The sequence below is a fragment of the Oncorhynchus mykiss genome, chromosome 15 (genome assembly GCF_057628025.1).
Source record: "Oncorhynchus mykiss isolate SJ-2025 chromosome 15, ASM5762802v1, whole genome shotgun sequence".
NCBI lineage: Eukaryota > Metazoa > Chordata > Actinopteri > Salmoniformes > Salmonidae > Oncorhynchus > Oncorhynchus mykiss.
The window spans coordinates 12126302-12147483 of record NC_143036.1 but is presented as its reverse complement, the minus strand read 5'-3'; the positions used below and the strand labels follow the sequence as shown (position 1 = coordinate 12147483).

Here is a 21182-nt window from a genome sequence, read left to right as displayed (position 1 = left end):
TAGTCCTTTAGTGATACTAGTCAGGGATCTGTTAACCTAGTCCTATAGTGATACTAGTCAGGGATCTGTTAACCTAGTCCTATAGTGATACTAGTCAGGGGTCTGTTAACCTAGTCCTATAGTGATACTAGTCAGGGGTCTGTTAACCTAGTCATATAGTGATACTAGTCAGGGGTCTGTTAACCTAGTCCTATAGTGACAGTAGTCAGGGGTCTGTTAAACTAGTCCTTTAGTGATACTAGTCAGGGGTATGTTAACCTAGTCCTATAGTGATCAGGGGTCTGTTAACCTAGTCCTATAGTGATCAGGGATCTGTTAACCTAGTCCTATAGTGACAGTAGTCAGGGGTCTGTTAAACTAGTCCTTTAGTGATACTAGTCAGGGGTCTGTTAACCTAGTCCTATAGTGACAGTAGTCAGGGGTCTGTTAAACTAGTCCTTTAGTGACAGTAGTCAGGGGTCTGTTAACCTAGTCCTTTAGTGATACTAGTCAGGGGTCTGTTAACCTAGTCCTATAGTGATACTAGTCAGGGGTCTGTTAACCTAGTCATATAGTGATACTAGTCAGGGGTCTGTTAAACTAGTCATTTAGTGATACTAGTCAGGGGTCTGTTAACCTAGTCCTATAGTGACAGTAGTCAGGGGTCTGTTAAACTAGTCCTTTAGTGATACTAGTCAGGGGTATGTTAACCTAGTCCTATAGTGATCAGGGGTCTGTTAACCTAGTCCTATAGTGATCAGGGATCTGTTAACCTAGTCCTATAGTGACAGTAGTCAGGGGTCTGTTAAACTAGTCCTTTAGTGATACTAGTCAGGGGTCTGTTAACCTAGTCCTATAGTGACAGTAGTCAGGGGTCTGTTAAACTAGTCCTTTAGTGACAGTAGTCAGGGGTCTGTTAACCTAGTCCTTTAGTGATACTAGTCAGGGGTCTGTTAACCTAGACCTTTAGTGATACTAGTCAGGGGTCTGTTAAACTAGTCCTTTAGTGATACTAGTCAGGGGTATGTTAAACTAGTCCTTTAGTGATACTAGTCAGGGGTCTGTTAACCTAGACCTTTAGTGATACTAGTCAGGGGTCTGTTAAACTAGTCCTTTAGTGATACTAATCAGGGGTATGTTAAACTAGTCCTTTAGTGATACTAGTCAGGGGTCTGTTAAGAGGTCAGATGCACTATAATGACGGACTGCGAAAAGCAACAGGGACTGTCTTATTGACTGCTGTCACCACGGTGTGTTATAGTGACCACCTGCTGGATGGCTGTTTTCATTGATTTAACATGGTCTGAAAACTGTCTAGAACTGTCTGAAAAATCTTGATGTGTCTCTCCTCTTAGAAACTGGGACCGATTGGTCAAAAACTCTGATCGTATATAGAAAGTCTGTCAAATCGGTCACACACACACACATCCTCCTTGCTGACCCCTCTAGTGTTCCATGACCCCAGAGTTACCATGGCAATGACTTCAAAATGGGGTCATGACCTCATCCAGTCAGACAGAGGTAACCAATTGGATTATCCGATCAATGCAAGAGAACCAGTGGGATTATCTCATCAATGCCATGTCCGTGGCTGAATGTTGGACCTGGTGCAGCAACGTCGACACTCAGAATCCATCATCATTCAGATTAAAGAGGAATCATGCCGTCCACATGTTAAAACAGGGTTATCCAACAGGTGATCTGGCTTTGACAGAGGATGGAAGAGTTTTAGGACTAAAATCTGTACCTGGCTGTGGTCCCATTGGGAGGATCTCAATATTGAGAACATTAAATATGGGATGTTGACAAGGACTCGGCTCGGATGGTTTAAACATCAAGAGATCAGAACAGACAGTCTGATGCTTGGAAGGGGTCATACAGTGCTTTAGTTACTGACTTGAATAATACATAGAACAAACGGTTTCATCTTCTCATTTATTCTCTTTAGAGCTGTTCAACATTCATAAAACAGCCTTTCTAAGTAGGGTAAATGCCATGGTGTCTCTTTCCACAGAGACGTACATTACAGGCATACAGTACACCCTCATAGGAATATGGCTGAACACAACACACACCCGTCCTTCAGTCACCGCGTCGCTCAGTGCCCCCCCCCATTCCAGTCCAATCTCCCCTCCCCTCAGCATGTCATGCGGGCTACTCCAAACTCCAGGCTGACCACAGCGGGCTCCACCTTAGCCCCGTATGTCCCCTGCAGGTCTCCGTAGCTCTCCTTGCGCTCTGAACCGCTGCTTCCCTCTACTGTCCGCTCTGTGTCACTGCAGCATTTTTTTGCCTCCTCTCCCACCTCCTCCTGATGCTGCGCCTCCTTAAGGCTGAGGGGGGCTGCCAGGATGAGGGAGTGGGGCCGTGTGTGGTTAAGGAGGGTGCGTTGGTCTTTAGGGGGGGCCTGGGGGTCTGGGGTGGGGGGGCTGATGCCATGCTTCTGTAGTCTCTGGAGGAACAGAGAGAAGACAGAGTTAAATTAGGTCATGAGAGAGAGGGTGAGAGAGGGTGACAGCGCTAGAGAGAGAGGGTGAGAGAGGGTGAGAGCGGGTGAGAGCGCTAGAGAGAGAGGGTGAGAGAGGGTGAGAGAGAGAATGTGAGAGGGTGAGAGAGGGTGACAGCGCTAGAGAGAGAGGGTGAGAGGGTGACAGCGCTAGAGAGAGAGTGAGAGAGGGTGAGAGAGGGTGAGAGTGCTAGAGAGAGAGAATGAGAACAAGGAGTGTACTCACAGCCTCCAGTTTCATTATTGTGTCTTCCAGTTGGCGGTTGCTCTCTTTCAGGGTGAGAACGTTTTTCAGGACAGACTGACGGGGGTGCATGGAACGATCAAACTGGTGGTACATATTCCTCCAGAACCTGACAGGGGAGGGGGGGGGGGGGTGAGAGAGAGAGAGAGAGAGAGAGAGAGAGAGAGAGAGAGAGAGAGAGAGAGAGAGAGAAATTAGGAACATTAAGGAGTAACATTCACGTGAGGTTGTAGGGCAAGATTAATGAGAGAGAGAGAGAGAGAGGTGAGAAAGAGAAAGAGAGAGGAGAAAGAAAGAGAGAGGAGAAAGAAAGAGAGAGGAGAAAGAAAGAGAGAGGAGAAAGAAAGAGAAAGAGGAGAGAGAGGAGAAAGAGAGAGAGAGAGAGGAGAAAGAGAGAGAGAGAGAGAGAGGAGAAAGAGAGAGAGGGAGAGAGAAAGAGAGAGAGGAGAAAGAGAGAGAGAGAGAGAGAGAGGAGAAAGAGAGAGAGAGAGAGAGAGGAGAAAGAGAGAGAGAGGAGAAAGAGAGAGAGAGAGAGAGAGGAGAAAGAGAGAGAGAGAGAGAGAAGAAAGAGAGAGAGAGAGAGAGAGAGAGAGAGAGAGAGAGAGAGAGAGAGGAGAAAGAGAGAGAGAGAGAGAGAGGAGAAAGAGAGAGAGAGAGAGAGAGAGGAGAAAGAGAGAGGAGAAAGAGAGAGAGAGAGAGAGAGAGAGAGAGAGGAGAAAGAGAGAGAGGAGAAAGAGAGAGAGGAGAAAGAGAGAGAGAGAGAGAGAGAGAGAGAGAGAGAGAGAGAGAGAGAGGAGAAAGAGAGAGAGAGAGAGAGAGAGGAGAAAGAGAGAGAGAGAGAGAGAGAGAGAGAGGAGAAAGAGAGAGAGAGAGAGAGAGGAGAAAGAGAGAGAGAGAGAGAGAGGAGAAAGAGAGAGAGGGAGAGAGAAAGAGAGAGAGAGAGAGGAGAAAGAGAGAGAAGAGAAAGAGAGAGGAGAAAGAGAGAGAGAGAGAGGAGAAAGAGAGAGAGAGGAGAAAGAGAGAGAGAGGAGAAAGAGAGAGAGAGAGGAGAAAGAGAGGAGAAAGAGAGAAGAGAGAGAGAGAGGAGAAAGAGAGAGGAGAAAGAGAGAGGAGAAAGAGAGGAGTAACAAAGCTGGGGGAAGGACAGAGAAAGAGGACTAATGCTTAGGGTAGAATGGATGAGATTGAAAGAGATATAAGGAGAGAGAGCGAGATGAGGTAAACAACTAGATCTTACTTGAGGTGGCAGGGCAGGGTGGAGGGTTCTAGGACAGGGTGTGTCTCTGCGTAGGTGTGGCAGAAGGCGGGGTTTAGGTAGTTCTGCCCCTCACTCAACAGAAACGCCCACAGAGAGTGAGTCCTGTCTTTGAGTCTGGTGGGAGATGATAGAGTTTAATATGTATACTGTGTGTGTGTTTTTGTGTGTGTGTACGTGAGTGAGTGCTTGTGTATGTTACTCACTGCAGCTCTTCTCTCTGCCTCTCATTGTTGGCCAGGAAGTTCCCATACTGACAGGAGTGAACATGTTCATGGATCTGCAGCAGCAGCCACTCATTGAACTCAAACGCCTGAGGAAGAGTAGGCATCATCACCATCATCACTCACGGCTGCTATGTGGTATTCTGAGTATTCTGGCACACACACCTACCTGGGGGAACTGTTCTGTGAGCTGCCACACACACTCCAGGAACTGTGTGAAGACGGGGGACACCTCCTTGGGGTCACCATCCAACTGATCACATCTGTCTGCAAACTTGTGTCCAAATGAGATCCAGTCTTTCTCTATGAGGACCTGAACCACAGAGAGAGAGAACAGAGTTTTTTATGGCCTGATATTAATTTTACCCATCTCTACAGGCATAGGGAAGTTGTGTTGTGTCCTACCATGAAGCCGTTGATGGTGCGGCAGTACACAGACCTACCATGAAGCCGTTGATGGTGCGGTAGTACACAAACCTACCATGAAGCCTTTGATGGTACAGCAGTACACAGACCTACCATGAAGCCGTTGATGGTGCGGTAGTACAGACCTACCATGAAGCCTTTGATGGTACAGCAGTACACAGACCTACCATGAAGCCGTTGATGGTGCGGTAGTACACAGACCTACCATGAAGCCGTTGATGGTGAAGTAGTACACAGACCTACCATGAAGCCGTTGATGGTGAAGTAGTACACAGACCTACCATGAAGCTGTTGATGGTGAAGTAGTACACAGACCTACCATGAAGCTGTTGATGGTGCGGTAGTACACAGACCTACCATGAAGCCGTTGATGGTGAAGTAGTACACAGACCTACCATGAAGCTGTTGATGGTGCGGTAGTACACAGACCTACCATGAAGCCGTTGATGGTGAAGTAGTACACAGACCTACCATGAAGCTGTTGATGGTACAGTAGTACACAGACCTACCATGAAGCCGTTGATGGTGCGGTAGTAGGGGTCCATGAGCAGAGCTCCCAGAGAGCAGACCTGGGCTGTCCGATCCCAGCCGTCTGAACAGTGGACCAACACACTGGCTCCTTCTACTGTTACTGCCTATGGAGGGAGGAGGGGAGAGAGAGGAGGAAAAGAGAGGTTTGTGACCTGTTACCACAAGAAAAGGGCAACCAGTGAAGAAGAAACACCACTGTAAATACAACACATATTAAGTTTATTTATTTTCCCTTTTGCACATTGTTACAACACTGTATACTATGGAAGTGTGTTTAAATGCTAAATTGTAATTACTTCGCCACTATGGCCTATTTATTGCCTTTACCTCCCTTATCTTACCTCATTTGCACACACTGTATATAGATTTGTATGTTTTGTTTATTCCATGTGTAACTCTGTGTTGTTGTTTGTGTCGCACTGCTTTGCTTTATCTTGGCCAGGTCACAGTTGTAAATGAGAACTTGTTCTCAACTGGCCTACCTGGTTAAATAAAGGTGAAATAAATAAATAAATAAATAAATATTACATTTGGAATGTCTATTCCTTTGTAACTTTTGTGAGGGTAATAATTACTGTTATTTTTTTATTATCTATTTCACTTGCTATGGCAATGTTAACATATGTTTCCCAGGCCTATAAAGCCCCTTGAACTGAATTGTGAGAGTGAAAGGTTAATCACTTCCCTTGTCATTATCAAAACATGGAACAGATGTTGGATGCAGTCCAGGGAAGACATTCCAACATCAGTGGGACTAACTAGAGCAGAAGGGGGCGGGACTAACTAAAGCCGAAGGGGGCGGGACTAACTAGAGCAGAAGGGGGCGGGACTAACTAGAGCCGAAGGGGGCGGGACTAACTAGAGCCGAAGGGGGCGGGACTAACTAGAGCCGAAGGGGGCGGGACTAACTAGAGCCGAAGGGGGCGGGACTAACTAGAGCCGAAGGGGGCAGGACTAACTAGAGCCGAAGGGGGCGGGACTAACTAGAGCTGAAGAGCAGAAGGGGATTGGAGGCCCGGGGCCTTACCTTGGTGAGGAAGATGGCTGCGTCTAACACAGCTTTGACGTGTCGTAGCCAACCAGAGCTCTCCAAGCCCAGCAGGTAGTCATTCACTGACAGAGAACGAGTTCCCACCACTAAGAGAGAGAGAGAGAGAGAGAAGTAGAGGGAGTCTGAGTGTGAGTGAGTGAGTGAGTGAGTGAGTGAGTGAGTGAGTGAGTGTGTGAGTGAGTGAGTGAGTGAGTGAGTGTGTGAGTGAGTGAGTGAGTGTGTGAGTGAGTGTCTGTCTCTGTGAGTGTCTGTCTGTGTGAGTGAGTGTCTGTGTGAGCGAGTGTCTGTGTGAGCGAGTGTCTGTGTGAGCGAGTGTCTGTGTGAGCGAGTGTCTGTGTGAGTGAGTGAGTGAGTGAGTGAGTGAGTGATTGAGTGAGTGATTGAGTGAGTGTCTGTGTGAGTGTCTGTCTGTCTGTCTGTGTGAGTGTCTGTCTGTCTGTCTGTGTGAGTGTCTGTCTGTCTGTCTGTGTGAGTGTCTGTCTGTGTCTGTGTGAGTGTCTGTCTGTGTCTGTGTGAGTGTCTGTCTGTGTCTGTGTGAGTGTCTGTCTGTCTGTCTGTCTGTCTGTCTGTCTGTCTGTCTGTCTGTCTGTGAGTGAGTGAGTGAGTGAGTGAGTGAGTGAGTGAGTGAGTGAGTGAGTGAGTGAGTGAGTGAGTGAGTTTGAGCGTAACCAACCTTCCAGTAGTTTCTGTAGGCTGGTCCTCATCACGTGGATGTTCTCGATCCCCACAAACTGAAAGCGGATGTTGGAGTAGTTATCTTCATTCTCATAGCCTTTACCAGCTGCTCTGTTGGCCATGGCATTCAACTGCAGAGAGGGAGGAAGATTAACACACACAGAGGGACTGAGAATGTCCACATACTTCTGTGGGAGGAGATAGCTAGCCATGTCGAGATTGGGTACCTTGGGCCTGGTATCCATGACGTAGACAAATCGGCTGTTGTGATTGGCTTTGCTGATGGCCTGCAGCATGCTCTCATCCTCCAGGCATCGCGCGCTAAACCCAGAGAGAGGCTGGCTGCACCGACACACCGCTGCCTGCAGGGGGCAGAGACGAGCATGCAGATTAGGCCACACATACCTGATGATGTTTTAGGGATTATGTCACAGGAGGTTGGTGGCACCTTTATTGGGGAGGACAGGCTTGTGGTAATGACTGGAGCGGAATCAGTGGAATGATATTAAATGCATCAAACACATGGTCTCCAGAAGTTTGGTGCCATTCCATTTGCTCCATTCTGGACATTATTATGAGCCGTCCTCCCATCAGCAGCCTCCACTGGGTTATATGTAGGTTTGGGATGTAGCTAAGATTAGGGTTAGGAGGACGCTGGATAGGGTAAGGGTTAGGAGGACGCTGGATAAGGTAAGGGTTAGGAGGACGCTGGGTAAGGTAAGGGTTAGGAGGACGCTGGGTAAGGTAAGGGTTAGGAGGACGCTGGGTAAGGTAAGGGTTAGGAGGACGCTGGGTAAGGTAAGGGTTAGGAGGACGCTGGGTAAGGTAAGGGTTAGGAGGACGCTGGGTAAGGTAAGGGTTAGGAGGACGCTGGGTAAGGTAAGGGTTAGGAGGACGCTGGGTAAGGTAAGGGTTAGGAGGAAGCTGGGTAAGGTAAGGGTTAGGAGGAAGCTGGGTAAGGGTTAGGAGGATGCTGGGTAAGGGTTAGGAGGATGCTGGGTAAGGGTTAGGAGGATGCTGGGTAAGGGTTAGGAGGATGCTGGGTAGGGTAACGGTTAGGAGGAAGCTGGGTAACGGTTAGGAGGAAGCTGGGTAACGGTTAGGAGGAAGCTGGGTAAGGTAAGGGTTAGGAGGATGCTGGGTAAGGTAAGGGTTAGGAGGATGCTGGGTAAGGGTTAGGAGGATGCTGGGTAAGGTAAGGGATAGGAGGACGCTGGGTAAGGGATAGGAGGACGCTGGGTAAGGTAAGGGTTAGGAGGATGCTGGGTTAGGGTTAGAAGGATGCTGGGTAAGGGTTAGGAGGAAGCTTGGCAAGGTAAGAGATAGGAGGATGCTGGGTAAGGGTTAGGAGGACGCTGGGTAAGGTAAGGGATAGGAGGAAGCTGGGTAAGGTAAGGGTTAGGAGGACGCTGGGTAAGGTAAGGGTTAGGAGGACGCTGGGTAAGGTAAGGGTTAGGAGGACGCTGGGTAAGGTAAGGGTTAGGAGGACGCTGGGTAAGGTAAGGGTTAGGAGGAAGCTGGGTAAGGTAAGGGTTAGGAGGAAGCTGGGTAAGGGTTAGGAGGATGCCGGGTAAGGGTTAGGAGGATGCTGGGTAAGGGTTAGGAGGATGCTGGGTAGGGTAACGGTTAGGAGGAAGCTGGGTAACGGTTAGGAGGAAGCTGGGTAACGGTTAGGAGTAAGCAGGTAAAGGTAAGGGTTAGGAGGATGCTGGGTAAGGTAAGGGTTAGGAGGACGCTGGGTAAGGTAAGGGTTAGGAGGACGCTGGGTAAGGTAAGGGTTAGGAGGACGCTGGGTAAGGTAAGGGTTAGGAGGACGCTGGGTAAGGTAAGGGTTAGGAGGACGCTGGGTAAGGTAAGGGTTAGGAGGAAGCTGGGTAAGGGTTAGGAGGATGCTGGGTAAGGGTTAGGAGGATGCTGGGTAGGGTAACGGTTAGGAGGAAGCTGAGTAACGGTTAGGAGGAAGCTGGGTAAGGTAAGGGTTAGGAGGATGCTGGGTAAGGTAAGGGTTAGGAGGATGCTGGGTAAGGGTTAGGAGGATGCTGGGTAAGGTAAGGGATAGGAGGACGCTGGGTAAGGGATAGGAGGACGCTGGGTAAGGTAAGGGATAGAAGGACGCTGGGTAAGGTAAGGGTTAGGAGGATGCTGGGTAAGGGTTAGGAGGACGCTGGGTAAGGTAAGGGATAGGAGGATGCTGAGTAAAGTAAGGGATAGAAGGACGCTGGGTAAGGGTTAGGTGTTACCTTCTTCTCCTGGTAGAAGTATGTGAGGACAGGGAAGCGTCCTTTGCTCCTAAACTTGGAGCTGCCGACGATGATGGGCTTACTGGCTGTGATGGGCACATACAGGTCCCTGGGATACGTCTCACATATCTACAACACAACGAGAGGGAATATTACACAGGACAGGTTGTAAAACATCCAATCAATACTATTCCATTAGATCAGCAGACACCAAAGGTTTGTTTCTGGACAGGGCCAACGCCTAACATTTACTATTGATAGACCCCCCCACCTTGTAGTTCCTGTTGACATCAGTGAGCTGCCATTGATCGCAGGGGACGCCCATCCTCTCAAACTCTGCCCCCAGGTCAATGAGCTGCCAGCCCTCCTCTCTCTGCTGCTCGTTCTGCTTGGGGTTGTAGGAGAACGCATAGAGCTCCTCATAGGATACTAGGAAGGGAGAGAGAGTTGGAGAAGAGAGGAGGAGGCAGAGAAGAGAGATGGAGAAGGGGGAGGGGAGAGAGGAGGGAAGGAGGGGTGGGAGAGAAGAGGGAAGAGGAAAGAGAGGGAGGGAGATGGAGAAAGGGGAGAGAAGAGGAGGAGAGAGGGAGGGAAGGAGAAGAGGGAGAGGAGAAGGGGAAGAGAGAGAAAATGTGAACATTCTTTTGAAACTTCACTTGACTCAAGCATCCTGCACACACTCAAAGACAGAGACCCAGACACACATTAGGTACCTGGTCGTAGCAGTCTGAGCAGTGAGCTGTAGATGTCGTGACAGTCTCTCTCTCTCTGGACCACAAAGTGGACCACTCTGAAGTTACGACACTGGATGACCAGGGGACAACCGCTGGTGGTCAACGACAGCTTCTCCACTGACCCGATGTGGTGGTGCAGGATCTGGAGGGGAACACAAAGCAGACATGACACCTGATAGACTGATCATGACACATGGCCTATATACTGGACATGTTCAGTCTGATGTCATTTATACAGGTGGTAAATACTTTATTTTATTCTCTCGCTCTCTTGAACATTTCACACACACACAAACTCATCGCAATCAGCATAGATCATCATATATATATATATATATATATCTTTCTGTATGCCAGCAGTGTGTGAATGCATATTAGATAACCCACAACTCTATTGGGACTTTAATCCTGGGAAGTTATTCAAATGTGCATTCATCAGCATAGTCAATCACTAGCAGAACATTCCAGCACAGACGGAGGTGTGTGTGAGACAAGTGAGTGAAAGTGGTGTTGGGGGGGAAAACATACAACATTATAAAATTAATGTACACAAACCACAAATGTGCCATTATTATGTGAAAAACAAAAACAGATTTCCTCAGTGCTGGGGGGGGGGGGGGGGGGGTGCAGCTTAAGCCCCACCCTCATCAACACTTAACTACGAATTGACAAGGGCACTAGAACAGCACCTGTCCTCACCCTACTAGAATCTGTAGTCAAATGTCTACTGTTTGCTGATGATCTGGTGCATCTGTCACCAACCAAGGAGGGCCTACAGCAGCACCTAGATCTTCTGTACAGATTCTGCCAGACCTAGGCCCTGACAGTACATTTCAATAAGGCCAAAATAATGGTGTTCCAAAAAAGGTCCAGTTGCCCGGACCACGAATACAAATTCCATCAAGACACTGTTGCCCTAAAGCACACAAACTATACATACCTTGGCCTAAACATCAGCGCCACAGGTAACTTCCACAAAGCTGTGAACGATCTGAGAGACAAGGCAAGAACGGCCTTCTATGCAATCAAAAGGACATCCCAATTAGGATCTGGCTAAAAATACTTGAATCAGTTATAGAACATGTGAGGTCTGGGGTCCGTTCACCAACCAAGAATTCACAAAATGGGACAAACACCAAATTGAGACTCTGCATGCAGAATTCTGCAAAAATATCCTCCGTGTACAACGTAAAACACCAAATAATGCACGCAGAGCAGAATTAGGCCGATACGCGCTAATTATCAAAATCCAGAAAAGAGACGCTAAATTCTACAATCAACTAAAAGGAAGCGATTCCCAAACCTTTGTCAGGTTCTAAATGAACCTATTAAAACTCACGGACGCTTAATATAGCTCAAAACAAGTTGATTCACCCATTGGGTCGATACCGCTGCAGAACATTCACACAAGCACTGATATTTAACCCTTTCTCCTAGGAGGAGTCTCCTCCTCCACAACCGAAAAGCCAATGCATCTCTGTTGCTAGACAGAACCTTAGTGATATCTGTTCTTCCTCACTTCATCTGACCTGACCTCTACCCCAAAGTGCTCACTCCTCCCCAACTCACCGCTGTCATGTTGACTCGTATCAGACTGTCTTTTCACCTCCCGCAGGATCACTGATGGCTAACAATAACATATCCAGACAGAACGTAAACGTTCCCCTCTCAGTAACATATCCAGACAGAACGTTATACGTTCCCCTCTCAGTAATATATCCAGACAGAACGTTATACGTTCCCCTCTCAGTAATATATCCAGACAGAACGTAAACGTTCCCCTCTCAGTAACATATCCAGACAGAACGTAAACGTTCCCCTCTCAGTAACATATCCAGACAGAACGTTATACGTTCCCCTCTCAGTAATATATCCAGACAGAACGTAAACGTTCCCCTCTCAGTAACATATCCAGACAGAACGTTATACGTTCCCCTCTCAGTAATATATCCAGACAGAATGTAAACGTTCCCCTCTCAGTAACATATCCAGACAGAACGTAAACGTTCCCCTCTCAGTAACATATCCAGACAGAACGTAAACGTTCCCCTCTCAGTAACATATCCAGACAGAACGTAAACGTTCCCCTCTCAGTAACATATCCAGACAGAACGTTATACGTTCCCCTCTCAGTAACATGAATAAGTATATTTCATATTTTCTGACAGAATACCTGACCATTGTGACTGACCCAAACTTAAGGAAAGCTTTGACTATGTACAGACTCAGTGAGCATAGCCTTGCTATTGAGAAAGGTCACCTTAGGCGGTCTTCTCTTCAGAGCCAGGTCTGCCTATGTGCACACTGCCCACAAAATGAGGTGGAAACTGAGCTGCACTTCCTAACCTCCTGCCCAATGTATGACCATATTAGAGACACATATTTCCCTCAGATTACACAGATCCACAAATAATTGTAAAACAAATCCAAGCTTGATAAACTCCCATATCTGTTAAGTGAAATACCACAGTGTGACATCACAGCAGCAAGATGTGTGACCTGTTGCCACAAGAAAAGGCCAACCAGTGAAGAACAAACACCACTGTAAATACAAAACTATATTAATCTGTTTATTTATTTTCCCTTTCATACTTCAACTATTTGCACATTTTTATAACACTGTAGCCGATAATATAATATTTGAAATGTACATTATTTTAAAACTTGTGTGAATGTAATGTTTACTGTTCATTTCCGATTGTTTATTTCCCTTTGGTTTATCCATTTCACTTGCTTTGGCAATGTAAACATGTGTCCCATGCCAATAAAGCCCCATGGGGAGAGAGGAGAGACTTAAAATGCTGATAGCTAGCTACCAAATTAACTCCTACACACATACCTTCCCTGTGCTCAACAGTAGAAGAGGAAGGAATTGTGTAGGAACTTTGGCAGCAGTTTCTCTGCTGAAATCAGACTAACTTCATAGACCAGAGATGTGACTGAAAGCCCTGAAGTACCACAGGGTTTACCGACTTGTGTTCCAGGCTCCAGCCCAGCACCAACTAACACCTGATTCAGCTGCTCAACCTAGGCCATTCCTACTTCCTCTCCTTGATCTCTCCCTCCTTCCCTTTCCACCTAGCCCTGTCAACAGGTTACTAAGGCGACGGGAGACAAGGCTGGGCCGGCAGGTTATTGTAGCAACAGTTGTCACGTGAGGAAGGCTGAACCCGGTTCCCACGGTGTCTCAACAGTAATTCTCTTTCACCGCTAGACAGACAACAATACACCCCCACAATCAAACACCCATGTATCAAAGTACACTGTAGATGTGTGTGTCAAGCAGGAGTTAAAGGAAGTCCTACATTCTGAACTCAGAGCTCTGTGTGAGATAAGGTGTGTTCTGAATGCCGGTCCTTCTTACCCAGATCTCCTGGGCGGCGTCGGCATTGCTCTCCACGAAGATGAGGTGTGTAGCCGTCAGGTGCAGCGTCCCGCTGGCCGACTTGTTACTGAAACGGTCCAACAGACGCACCTGCTCCACCTGCACAAGTACACACACAGGTAAACAACGGTTAGAAGCCAGGTAAACAATGACCCCCACCCACACACAGGTAAACAATGACCCCTAACCACCCACACACACAGGTAAACAACAGTTAGAACCTAGGTAAACAATGACCCCTACCCAAACACACAGGTAAACAACAGTTAGAACCCAGGTAAACAATGACCCCTACCCAAACACACAGGTAAACAACAGTTAGAACCCAGGTAAACAATGACCCCCACCCAAACACACAGGTAAACAACAGTTAGAACCCAGGTAAACAATGACCCCCACCCAAACACAGGTAAACAACAGTTAGAACCCAGGTAAACAATGACCCCTACCCACACACACACACACCCAGGTAAACAATGACCCCTACCCACACATACACACCCATGTAATCAATGACCCCTACCCACACACACACCCAGGTAAACAATGACCCCTACCCACACACACACCCAGGTAAACAATGACCCCTACCCACACACACACCCAGGTAAACAATGATCCCTACCCACACACACACCCAGGTAAACAATGATCCCTACCCACACACACACCCAGGTAAACAATGATCCCTACCCACACACACACACACAGGTAAACAATGACCCCTACCCACACACACACAGAAATTAAATAGGATACGCAGCTGTCAATCTATATAGATGTGTCAGACACAGTACTTGTTGTCAGTTATACAACAAGCAGAGCATTAGCCACTTAGCCAGAAAGAAAGGCTGGCAATTATAATTACAGCTGTGTGTATGTATGTATGTATGTATGTATGTATGTATGTATGTATGTATGTATGTATGTATGTATGTATGTATAAGAGCTCTGGAGTGGCTGTGACTTGCATGTCATTTGTTACTGGAATTTCAATAAACTTCCCTCAGCTCATCTCAGCTCCCACACATGACCGCACTGTTAATCTCGACCTCTCCTCCTCTCCTCCTCTCGACCTCTCCTCCTCTCGACCTCTCCTCCTCTCGACCTCTCCTCCTCTCGACCTCTCCTCCTCTCGACCTCTCTCCCTCAAACATATAGATCCAAGAAAAAAATAAAACTGTCCCTATTTTTCATTTATTTAACTAGGCAAGTCAATTAAGAACACATTCTTATTTACAATGACGGCAAAAGGGCCCCCCCTGTGGGGACGGGGAATGAGATAACGAAATAATAATGTTAAGTAAGACAAAACGGACAACACAGACCGAAGATACTGGCAACAGCACAAACACAACAGCAAACAGTGGCTGTGTGTGTGTGGTGTGTGTGTGTGGTGTGTGTGTGTCTGTGTGGTGTGTGTCTGTGCAGGCATGTGTGTGTGTGGTGTGTGGTGTGTGTGTGGTGTGTGGTGTGTGTGTGGTGTGTGTGGTGTGTGTGTGGTGTGTGTGTGTGTGTGTGGTGTGTGTGTGTGGTGTGTGGGTGTGGTGTGTGTGTGGTGTATGTGTGGTGTGTGGTGTGTGTGTGGTATGGTGTGTGTGGTGTGTGTGTGTGGTGTGTGTGTGTGTGTGGTGTGGTGTGGTGTGTGTGTGTGTGTGTGGTGTGGTGTGTGTGTGTGTGTGGTGTGGTGTGTGTGTGGTGTGTGTGTGGTGTGTGGTGTATGTGTGGTGTGTGTGTGGTGTGTGTGTGGTGTGTGGTGTGTGTGTGGTGTGTGTGTGGTGTGTGTGTGTGGTGTGTGTGTGGTGTGTGGTGTGTGTGTGGTGTGTGGTGTGTGGTGTGTGGTGTAAAACATGCTTCCTTACGTAAGACAACGCAAACTAGTGACATCAGGTGACAACTACATGTCTCAACAACCTGTTCCTCTATTGGTCCTTTGACCTCCTCCAGGGACACCAGGACCTGTAGGTTGGCTGGGAGGGAATTCCAGACCAGGGGGCTGAGTAATGAAAGGACCTGTAGTTGTAGGTTGGCTGGGAGGGAGGGAATTCCAGACCAGGGGGCTGAGTAATGAAAGGACCTGTAGTTGTAGGTTGGCTGGGAGGGAATTCCAGACCAGGGGGCTGAGTAATGAAAGGACCTGTAGTTGTAGGTTGGCTGGGAGGGAGGGAATTCCAGACCAGGGGGCTGAGTAATGAAAGGACCTGTAGTTGTAGGTTGGCTGGGAGGGAGGGAATTCCAGACCAGGGGGCTGGGTAATGAAAGGACCTGTAGTTGTAGGTTGGCTGGGAGGGAATTCCAGACCAGGGGGCTGAGTAATGAAAGGACCTGTAGTTGTAGGTTGGCTGGGAGGGAATTCCAGACCAGGGGGCCGAGTAATGAAAGGACCTGTAGTTGTAGGTTGGCTGGGAGGGAATTCCAGACTGAGTAATGAAAGGACCTGTAGTTGTAGGTTGGCTGGGAGGGAATTCCAGACTGAGTAATGAAAGGACCTGTAGTTGTAGGTTGGCTGGGAGGGAATTCCAGACTGAGTAATGAAAGGACCTGTCTCCATGCTCCGGTAACATTTTCGGGACAGTTAGCATGAGATCTGAGCTTGTATGGCTTTTCATTTCGAGCAAGAAGAGAGAATAGATACAATGGCAGTTTTAAAAAATAAGAATGTAGCAGTGTTTGAGCTTGCGTGATGCTAGTGATGTCCACCCGACAGCACTGCAGAGATCACAGCTGTGAGTTTGACGTCTCTGACTGGTGACAAACGAAGGGCTACACGATACACAGAGTCAAGAGCCTGCAGCGTAGAGCTGGAGACTTAGACTATGGTGATACTATTCATGTACAACACAGAGAGAAAAGTACAACGAATCAACTCCTTTCAAGCAGTAAAGGGAAAAAACAAGGCTTGTGCTAGTAATAAAACCCAATACACAGCTTGTTCCTGACAAGGTTCACTACATGGCTGGTGAAGCTCAATTTCTCATCCGCCTAAACTCAGATTGTTGAATGGTTTTGACTTGCTCTATGGAATGTCCTTCCAATGTAGTAATTTCATGGTTTTAGTATTGGAAAATACCATGTTCTTTGTATACCGCATTAGTATTGGAAAATACCTACTACCAGGTATTCAGTCACAGTACTACCGTCCTCGTTAACACTGCCACAGCTTTAACATCAGCAGAACACTGAGTCAGTGGGACCAGGGTAGAACACTGACAGCCTGGTTATTCATCTTGTAACCAGTCAAACTTAACTCTGTACCCTTTTCTCTTCACACCCTGTAGGTTATGTCTCACCTTAATGACATCATTTAGAACCCTTGACTGAATATAGACAAATAGCCTATTCTCTCTCTTTGAAAAGGTCTCTCTCTGTCTCCCAGCAACCAGCGTGGCGCTAGGCAACTCCACAGGATGGCAATCAGTCAACTCAGTCAAGGACTGGCAGAAAACAGAAGAACAGGAAGTGTGTGTGTGTGTGTGTGTGTATAGGCTAAAGGAGATGGAAAAAAGAGGATGAGGGAAGAAATGGCCTGAAGTCAAGCTGATGACTCGGTCTGTTCTGTATACCATTTATCCTAAGTGCATTACCGTCCCAATGTAATACATTGTATTTCCTCGCTCCGGTCCGGATATTTGCATGATCCACTTTAGTGCAACCATGAACCAAATATCAGGGGTTGACTGTCTGTGTGCTTTAAGAGATCAAACAGGGTTCTTGGGGCAGAGTCCAAAATACCGCAGATGGGAAACACACCTGCAGGCAACCCCTCCCACCCTTTCACCTGAACAAAACAACCACACCCTAGGAGTGTCAGTTCTGACAGACATACTTTGTTTTGTTCAGGTGAAAGGGTGGGCGTGGTTGTTTTGTTCAGGTGAAAGGGTGGGCGTGGTTTCCTGCAGGTGTCCCCTGTCTGCAGTCTTTTGGCGACTGCCCCCAGGATCATGTTGTACAGAGTATTCCCTACAACACTTTTACTGCAGCACCCAGAATAGTTTTTGCTATTGAATCACATTGGGGACATAAATTTGACCTTGGAACATGTTTAAAAACCCAAATGTAATGCAAATGTCACTTAAATATGAATCACCTCCCTCTGGAAATGGATCATGGACTTCCTGAAGGGCCGCTCGCAGGTGGTAAGGGTAGGTAACAACATAGCCGCCAAGCTGATCCTCAACAAGGGGGCCCCTCAGTAGTCCGTGCTCAGTCCCCTCCTGTACTCCCTGTTCACTCATGACTGCAGGGCCAGGCACGACTTCAACACCATCATTAAGTTTGCTGATGACAACAGTGATCACCGACAACAATGAGACAGCCTATAGGGAGGTCAGATACCTGACCGTGTGGTGCAAGGACAACATCCTCTCCCTCAACGTGATCAAGACAAAGGAGATGATTGTGGACCACTGGAAAAAGAGGACCGAGCACGCCCCCATTCCCCATCAACGGGGCTGTAGTGGAGCAGGTTGAGAGCTTCAAGTTCCTTGGCGTCCACATCACCAACAAACTAACATGGTGCAAGCTAGAGGTCGACCGATTATGATTTTTCAACGCCGATACCGATTATTGGAGGAACAAAAAAGCCGATACCGATTAATCGGGCGATTTTTAACATTTTTATTTGAAATAATGACAATTACAACAATACCGAATGAACACTTATTTTAACTTAATATAATACATTAATAAAATCCATTTAGCCTCAAATAAATAATGAAACATGTTCAATTTGGTTTAAATAATGCAAAAACAAAGTGTTGGAGAAGAAAGTCAAAGTGCAATATATGCCATGTAAGAAAGCTAATGTTTAAGTTCCTTGCTCAGAACATGAGAACATATGAAAGCTGGTGGTTCCTTTTAACATGAGTCTTCAATATTCCCAGGTAAGAAGTTTTAGGTTGTAGTTATTATAGGACTCTCTCTCTATACCATTTGTATTTCATTGACTATTGGATGTTCTTACAGGCACTTTAGTATTGCCAGTGTAACAGTATAGCTTCTGTCCCTCTCCTTACCCCTACCTGGGCTCAAACCAGGAACACATCGACAGCAGCCACCCTCGAAGCATCGTTACTCATCGCTCCACAAAATCCACGGCCCTTGCAGAGCAAGGGGAACAACTACTCCAAGTCTCAGAGCAAGTGACGTTTGAAACGCTATTAGCGCGCACCCCACTAACTAGCTAGCCATTTCACATCGGTTACCCCAGCCTAATCTCGGGGAGTTGATAGGCTTGAAGTCAGCGCAATGGAAGAGCTGCTGGTAAAACGCACTAAAGTGCTGTTTGAATGAATGCTTACGAGCCTGCTGGTGCCCACCATCACTCAGTCAGACTGCTCTATCAAATCATAAGACTTAATTATAACATAATAACACAGAAATACAAGCCTTAGGTCATTAATATGGTCGAATCCAGAAACTATCATCTCGAAAACACAACATTTATTATTTCAGTGAAATACGGAACCGTTCCGTATGTTATCTAACAGGTGGCATCCCTAAGTCTAAATATTCCTGTTACATTGCACAACCTTCAATGTTATGTCATAATTACGTAAAATTCTGGCAAATTAGTTCCTAACGAGCCAGGCGGCCCAAACTGAAACTGTTACATATACCCTGACTCTGCGTGCAATGAACGCAAGACAAGTGACACAATTTCACCTGGTTAATATTGCCTGCTAACCTGGATTTCTTTTAGCTAAATATGCAGGTTTAAAAATATGTACTTCTGTGTATTGATTTTAAGAAAGGCATTGATGTTTATGGTTAGGTACAGTCGTGCAACGATTGTGCTTTTTTCACAAATGCGCTTTTGTTAAATCATCCCCCGTTTGGCAAAGTTGGCTGTCTTTGTTAGGAAGAAATAATCTTCACACAGTTTGCAACGAGCCAGACGGCCCAAACTGCTGCATATAACGTTACCCTCTGTTGAAAGACAAGTGACACAATTTCCCTAGTTAAAATAAATTCATGTTAGCAGACAATATTAACTAAATATGCAGGTTTAAAAATATATACTTGTGTATTGATTTTAAGAAAGGCATCGATGTTTATGGTTAGGTACACGTTTGAGCAACGACAGTTCTTTTTCGCAAATGCGCACCGCATCTATTATATGCAATGCAGGACACGCTAGATAAACTAGTAATATCATCAACCATGTGTAGTTAACTAGTGATTATGATTAATTGATTGATTGTTTTTTATAAGATAAGTGTAATGCTAGCTAGCAACTTACTGCATTCGCGTAACAGGCAGGCTCCTCGTGGAGTGCAATGTAAGGCAGGTGGTTCGAGTGTTGGACTAGTTAACCGTAAGGTTGCAAGATTGAATCCCCAAGCCATAAGACTCCTGAACAGTTTATCAAATGGCTTACGCAGACTATTTGCATTGTGCTCCCCCCTTCTACTCTCTGTCATGATCTATGCATAGTCACTTTAATAACTCTACCTTCATGTACATATTACCTCAGTTACCTTGACACCGGTGCCCCACCGGTGATCATGGTTGGAGATACGTGAACATGCAAGTTATAGCTAGCTAATAGAGAGCTACGTTAAGAAATATCCTGTAGTATTGCATTTTATTATTTTGTGCAAAACAAGACATCATTGACAACAGATTACTATAATTTGTTTTCTTCCGCAAACATCCTTTATGAATTTAAAAGTAATCCTCTAGCTTTATAAAAGTATTTGTAATCCGATTACAATATCTTGCTGGTAACGTAACTGATTCGTTTATAAGAAAATGTAATCCCTTACATGTACCGGATTACATTACTCCCCAACCCTGAACACACATTAGAAAGCTGTCTGGCTAACTAGCCACCCCTGCAATATTATCCTATATCTATTTGGACACCACTGTCAACGCACCATTCGTTATTGCATAGTAAGTCATTATTGTTAGCTTGCTAACTACATAGCATGCATTTTAAATGTTTTTGCTGGGTGGTAGAAAAATTGTTACGCAAGTTAGTTAACGTTAGCTTTCTTACCTTTGGCGTTCGGATATGCTCCATTTCGCTGACAGCTGTCAGTGCAAGCAACGATATAAACAGTTGACCGGCGATATGACTCGCACATCGACTATCAAGGTGCGGCAAGCTGATGTTATTTGATTGCTTTTTTTTAAACTTGCTACCGGCATTCGTTGAGCGTTCACGATTGTGTATGTTTTCAGTAGATGTTAGCTATCGGCTCTTCACAGCACTTCCTGCTTGGGCGTACTTCTCCGCTACGGACTACAAACACAGCAGGCATTATGGGACATAAAGTTTCTAACCAGTAATTAGTAATGCCGCTTTCAAAACAACTGAGAACTCGGAAAACTCCGACTTCAGACATCAGTAAATTCAAAAGGGCAACTCGGGAAAAAAAACTAGTTCCGACATCCGGTCATCCAACACGTAATTCCATTTTTTTTTTCTTTTTTTTTTTTTTTAACAACAAATCAAATACATAAAGCACATGAGTGACCACAAGCATACATAGATTACAAACAATGGACAATCGAGCTAGGGGCGGGGCTGGGGGCGGAGCTAGGGGGTACAATATCACATTACAATTACACAAGGACCTTAAGGGACATACATATACTTAGAATTCTAACAGCTTTTTTGTTAGTAGAGCATTTAACCGTCTTAAAATACAGTTCAATTTATTTTTGTAGGGTACGAAAATGTGGTTTTCTGTTTGTAAATGTACATTTGTGTATATGAAATTTGGCCAAAAGAAGAATGAAATGAATTACATAAAAATGTTTCAGCTTATTTCTATTGTATGTAAAGAATCCAAACAGTACATCTCTCCACAATAGTGTAAAATCTACATAAATGTGTTCAATTATAAACCTACCACAGTTTTCTTACATGCATACAATGCCAAAAAATATGCAACACTGTGTCTGGGTGGTCATTACAAAAGG

General features: G+C 46.1%; 1 protein-coding gene across 1 annotated transcript; it reads right to left on the bottom strand.

Moving 5' to 3' along the window:
* Positions 1–1900: 1900 nt before the first annotated feature.
* LOC110490907 (phosphatidylinositol-3,5-bisphosphate 3-phosphatase MTMR6) lies at positions 1901–20620 on the bottom strand. Its single transcript, XM_090199255.1, has 14 exons — positions 20254–20620; positions 13230–13349; positions 9845–10007; positions 9403–9560; positions 9132–9260; positions 7119–7253; positions 6890–7022; positions 6193–6302; positions 5144–5269; positions 4378–4521; positions 4191–4297; positions 3967–4101; positions 2712–2838; positions 1901–2431 (listed from the first exon to the last, which is right to left on the bottom strand). The coding sequence occupies exons 1-14, from the start codon at positions 20275–20277 to the stop codon at positions 2117–2119; spliced, it is 1926 nt and encodes a 641-aa protein (XP_090055381.1). The 5' UTR covers positions 20278–20620; the 3' UTR covers positions 1901–2116.
* Positions 20621–21182: the final 562 nt, after the last annotated feature.